This window comes from Macrobrachium nipponense, chromosome 39 (genome assembly GCF_015104395.2).
Source record: "Macrobrachium nipponense isolate FS-2020 chromosome 39, ASM1510439v2, whole genome shotgun sequence".
In the NCBI taxonomy this organism is placed as follows: Eukaryota; Metazoa; Arthropoda; class Malacostraca; order Decapoda; family Palaemonidae; genus Macrobrachium; species Macrobrachium nipponense.
Genome location: NC_061099.1, coordinates 17,478,602 through 17,484,074, shown reverse-complemented (window position 1 = coordinate 17,484,074; position 5,473 = coordinate 17,478,602). Strand labels below are relative to the sequence as shown.

Genomic DNA, 5,473 nt, shown 5'->3' with positions numbered 1-5,473 from the left:
CATCACATGGAAAAAAATACCAGGTGTGAATAAAAACAAAGAACTTTTTTCCTTCTTTGATTCCTCTTCTATTGACGAGAATGTGCGCATGCGCGTATGAGAACGTGCCAGTCAATTTTAGGTAAAGCACAATCAGGTGTGACTAACCCACCTCCATGCAATTTCCCGTTTGGATTCCGGATCATAAACTCCACAACTGGGCTATGACGTTTATGAAGACTGGATAATGACGTTTATGAAGTCTATAGCTATAAACGATTGAATCCTCTTCAGGGCGGGACTCCGCCCTGCTTCACTAGTCTGACTACGAGAGTCTGATCCCCTTCCTTGACAGCATTAAACCCTCTGTGTTATTGTGGGTTAGTGGGTGATCATTTCGCTTATGAAATCGTCGCACCTATACGTCTACGCCCACTTCACCCGTGATTAACCTTATTTTTTGTTTAAATGGGCGTGTAGCAGGTGGAAAGGCGTGTTTCGTGGGTTTAGGATGAAAATGATTAATGGAGACGTTTACAACGTTAATAAGGTTCATAGATTATACACTAATCCACACGTGCGCTTCGGTATCATACCAATGTATAGGACATATGATTGCACAATAAAGATAAAAAGTTAAAATATCAGCTCAGGAACGATAAAATTATGAGAGAGAGAGAGAGAGAGAGAGAATAATCAAACGAATAATTTCAGCTTTTACGGTTATTTACACGTTATTTGCCGACGAAGTCACAGGGCAGAAAAAATATTTCCCGATAAGGTAATGGACAGACATCCAGATGGCACTCTACTTAAGTCAGTCAGTTAAGAACAATTGTAATTGACTTCTTGCATTTTTTTCCTATTTTTTTATGTCATCTTCAGGATATTTTAAAATTTCACAGCCAACCTCGAAATCTTGATTAACTGCTCAAACAATATATAGAGGATCATCTATGGAACACAAATATGAAACAAGGTCTAACAGTTCAAGGTCATCCAAGTTTAATTAGTAGTTATAAATCACAGTTTACAAAGTCAACGCAAACATACAGATATTTAAGATTGTTAAGTAAAATCAGAATGTCCCAAAATCTTCTTTCAATACCCTAAACATGGAGATATCTACATCACAGCATCAGCCAAAATAACAATTCAATTTGTGCCGTACTTTTTCTTCCTACAGGGGCATTCAGCTGTGTGCAAAGATGAAAGCCTACTCACTACTAATCGCCTCTTTATTCGTGTCAACATCTGTGGGACTGTCTGTACAGAATGCAACAAAAACGCCTGTGCCTATTAAAGAACTCCTTGACATCACAGTTTCTGGGAATCAGTTTTTTCAGAAGTTGTCTAGCTTGGGTCCCCTAGTCGCCAAAATTACAAAAAGTCTTGGTGATCTTGTTTCAATTGTGAGTAAGCTACAAACTGGAGATCTGTCTCCTCTTAGCCAACTGTTGAATGACAAGCTACCCAAGAGTCACCTGCTGGAGAATCTAGTTGATGCTCTGGGCATCCAGCATGACTTTGTTAAATCTCTGGAGAAAATACTGACACTCACCAGCAAGTTGGACTTCAAGTTGTTGAATTCGCTGGCATTAAGAGAAGGCAATAAAGTGCTTAAAATCACAAACAAACTGAAGGAGAAGGAGAAAGGAAGTGATTCTAGAAGCCCCATCCATCATCAAATACAAATGCTGCCACTCAAACGAAGAGGTCTCAGTGGAGAGCATCTCTACATCGGCTTCCAACTGTGATGGTCATCAAGTCTCTATGGCAGAAAATCCTCTCTCATGTTAAGGAAGAAGAATTCTCTCTTCAGCATTTATGGAAATGCCCCTCGTTCGAGTGATTGATTACACTCTGAGTCTTGGAGACGACGTCAGCCTCGCCAGCTTCCTAGCAAAGAAACTTGACCCATCGTTGGCCCAATTCGTAGCAGAGCAAGTCAGTCCATTCCTGGGTCCTTTCAGGAACTTTGAAAGATTTTACTCTTTCTTGAAGGAAAACGGTTTGAATGGGATTCTAGATTATTTTGGGACCACAAGATTCAAATTCACTTTTGATACAATGAGTAAAGTTACTACAGCCTACCTTGAAGACACTATGACTGATGACATAGTCGAGCAATACATAAACTTCATTTCATTCAACAATACAAACCTGCATCACTTCTATGAATCCATTATGACTGATTTATACAAAAACTGCTTATGAAGAGCATCTTAATACCACTGTCACGAATGGGGACAAGGACAAAGCGTGGTGTCCTCCAGGATATCGCAACTTTGTATCAATATAACATGGATTCTGATTATTCTTCTTCAGATACTCACAGTACAAATCGTTCACTTCACTCAGCCAGTTACTCATCAGATGATGGCAGCAGCGCCTACGATGAGAGGAGTTCTAATTACTCGCCAGACATTGGAAGCTATGGAGGTACAGGGTCCTATTACATACCAGACAGTTTATACCTGAGGGACGCCAATTCAACAGACTCAGCAGACCTCGATCCTGCCAGCAGACAGCTGGCAAGATACGGAGTCAGTAGCGGCCATGTTTATGACCCTGCCAGAGACGGGTATGGTTACGGAGGAGGCGGGTACGGTGGTGGGTACGGAGGAGGCTATGGTATGACAATGGACCCTTACATGATCATAGGGTCACTCATACTGGGCTCGATTCTGGGATTTCTCTTGTTCCGAGCCCTGAGGGGCACCCGCAGGGGGAGGCGAGACATCAACGACGGGTCCCTGTCCCCTATGGGAACTCGGATGTCCCCAACAGCCTGTTTCTGGGATAACAGTGGCAGTGCTGACAGAATGAGACGAAGTGCTCTGGAGTCAAACTCCACAGCAATAAAGACACCAATAAAAATGGAGAGCCAAATATCCCTGGGACCCTTGAGAGGAGAAACCTGTCAAGTGACCCTCTGATAGGGAAGATTTCCTACAAGACCTTCTTGATGAGAATGACATAGCTGATCACCTTAATCATCTCTGGGAGATTTACCAGAAGAGCAACCAGACTTCCTGCGTCCGGTCTCATCTCTGTGGATTTATGGCTGGAAGACTGCTGAGCATCGTTACGAGCAAAGACTCCAGTTGTAACTCTCCTAATGTAAGTTATTGATAGTCTTCACTTTCTTGTTTGATGTATGTAAGTGCACAAAACTAGTTTTTTTTTAGTGTAACCATAGCGCTCTTGTTTTCTTAAACCTCAATTATTGATGTGGTTACTTCATTTGTACATTTATGACAAACCAGTGGGTTCCAAAAGCTAAGAAAATATACTTTTTTCATACATTTCAGGGCATCTCTGAGTAACATGCTTGGAGTGACTGGGCCAGGTCAGCTAGTGGACAACGTGACCCAAAGTCTGGCTATGGGTAGTTTTTATTCTTGTCCCAGCCTCTGAGTGAACAGAATGACTTCCCCCTCCACGTGAACTTCGTCAGCAGAAATATCCTGTAAAACGTAAATCTGACAAGATACTGTTGCATTCGACATGGTTCTGTCAAACACAAATTTGGCAAGAATTGTATTCAGCAAGATCTTGTTAAACACAATTTTGGCGAGAAACTGTAATCAAAAACGACCCTCTCAACCACAAATCTGGCAAGATATTGTATTTGATATGGTCCTGTCAGAAAACAAATTTGGCCACGAACTGTTTCCAGCATAAGCCAGTCAAACGCAAATTTGGTAAGAAACTGCAGTGAGCAAGACCTTGTCAAACACAAATTTAGCAAGATATTGTAATCAACATGACCCTGTTAAGCACAAATCTGGCAGATATTGTATTTAGCATGTTCCTGTCAGACACAATTATGCAAGATAGATTTCAGATGGTGCTTAAATGTCGAGCTAGTTTGGCTTTCACCAATTTTGGCTGACATCACTCCTGGCTGACTACTTTTCAGCCTGCAGAGTAATGGTGATTTTAGCTGTTCGGTAAATACCTCATCAGGATTTTCAGTGGGAGCAATACTGGCTATTCTATCAGGATGCCAAAGTAGGGCATTCTGAATTCCACAAGCAATCAAATTATATATATATATATATATATATATATATATATATATATATATATATATATATATATATAAACTGCGTATGCTTGCATTATAAACATTGCACCTATCCATAAGAATCCACAATTGCACATTAATTTATTACAGCTGTAAAAAATATGCAAACAATATTCCTAGAAACTTCTTTAAAATAATTATTAAGGACATCTGTAACTGAGTAGCAATCTCTCTCTCTCTCTCTCTCTCGCTCTCTCTCTCTCTCTCTCTCCTCTCTCTCTCTCACGTACACCTCTAACCTAGATATATTTCCTTTATCACTATTACAGAAGACTGTGTAAAAATTAAACTAGTTTGATCTTTAAAACGAAATTTAAAAAAAAGATTGTTTATGCGAATTCACTGTATAATAGAGAGAATTATAGCGTCTGTTTAACTAGACCAATAAAAAGTTTAAATCCATAAATTGTTTTGATTATTCTACCTACCAGAAGTGTTTGCTAAAAAAAAAAATTCTGATAAAAAGAAGGAGCATTAGTTTTTTTTAATAAAAAATTACTTCGCATATACATTGAATCAATTAGATATATATATATATATATATATATAATATATATATATATATATATATATATATATATATTATATATATAATAGAATGTTTTTCTAGATTCCTGAAAAGGAATCTAGAAAACTAGAGGCTGGAGTAGCTCCAGGACTCATGCAGAAAGAGTGTGATCCTAGAAACGGCGCACATAGTAAGAAAAGTGATGGGCTCCTAAGGAGGCAGGATGCAACCCGGAACCCCACACTATATATACCACCCAGTCGAATTGGAGGACTGTGATAGACCAAAAAAAAAGTAATAATATTAATAATTTTCTTTGGAAGCTTGAATTTCAAGTACGTGGCCCCTTGTGGTAGGCTTGTTCCATATGAATAGGGTTCATCTTTTGAATAATAATGATAATAATAATATCATTGGTCGAATGCTGAATGTCGAGGATTTAAACTACTTTTCAAATCCACAAGGTGTCGATTTTGGAATCGACTGCTCATTTGACTTCTGACTAGTGAAAGATGACTTTTTCTATTTATTTACAGTAGCCACGAATGATCAAATAGATATAACTGCTTAAAGGTTCTTAAATCTATGAAGAATGGACAGACGTTCACAAGATCTATTTCTAAGTACAATCTAGAGAACAGTTTGCTTTCATTCCAAAAGATTTGACAAATCTTCTTTTAAAATTGTGACTTGTGACAGATGACTTGCCCATTCATGCTTTTCATCATGACTGATCAGATACATAAGGACTACTTATAGTGTCTTCAATTCATAAAGAGTGGAGAGATGTAATTATGTTTATTTATCCAATATAATTCTAGAGAAAATGTTGCTTACATTCCAAAAGACTGATATTCTTCGATTAGAATTATATCTTATCTCCCAAAGAAACT

General features: G+C 38.5%; 1 protein-coding gene across 1 annotated transcript in view; it reads left to right on the top strand.

The window, feature by feature from the left end:
• Window positions 1–3,399, top strand: part of LOC135209974 (uncharacterized) — a 20,665-nt gene extending 17,266 nt beyond the window's left edge. The window contains exons 3-5 of the mRNA XM_064242698.1: window positions 2,308–2,793; window positions 2,939–3,102; window positions 3,262–3,399. Coding sequence (XP_064098768.1) covers window positions 2,308–2,793; window positions 2,939–3,102; window positions 3,262–3,399 — 788 coding nt within the window. The remainder of the gene's footprint in view (window positions 1–2,307; window positions 2,794–2,938; window positions 3,103–3,261) is intronic.
• Window positions 3,400–5,473: the final 2,074 nt, after the last annotated feature.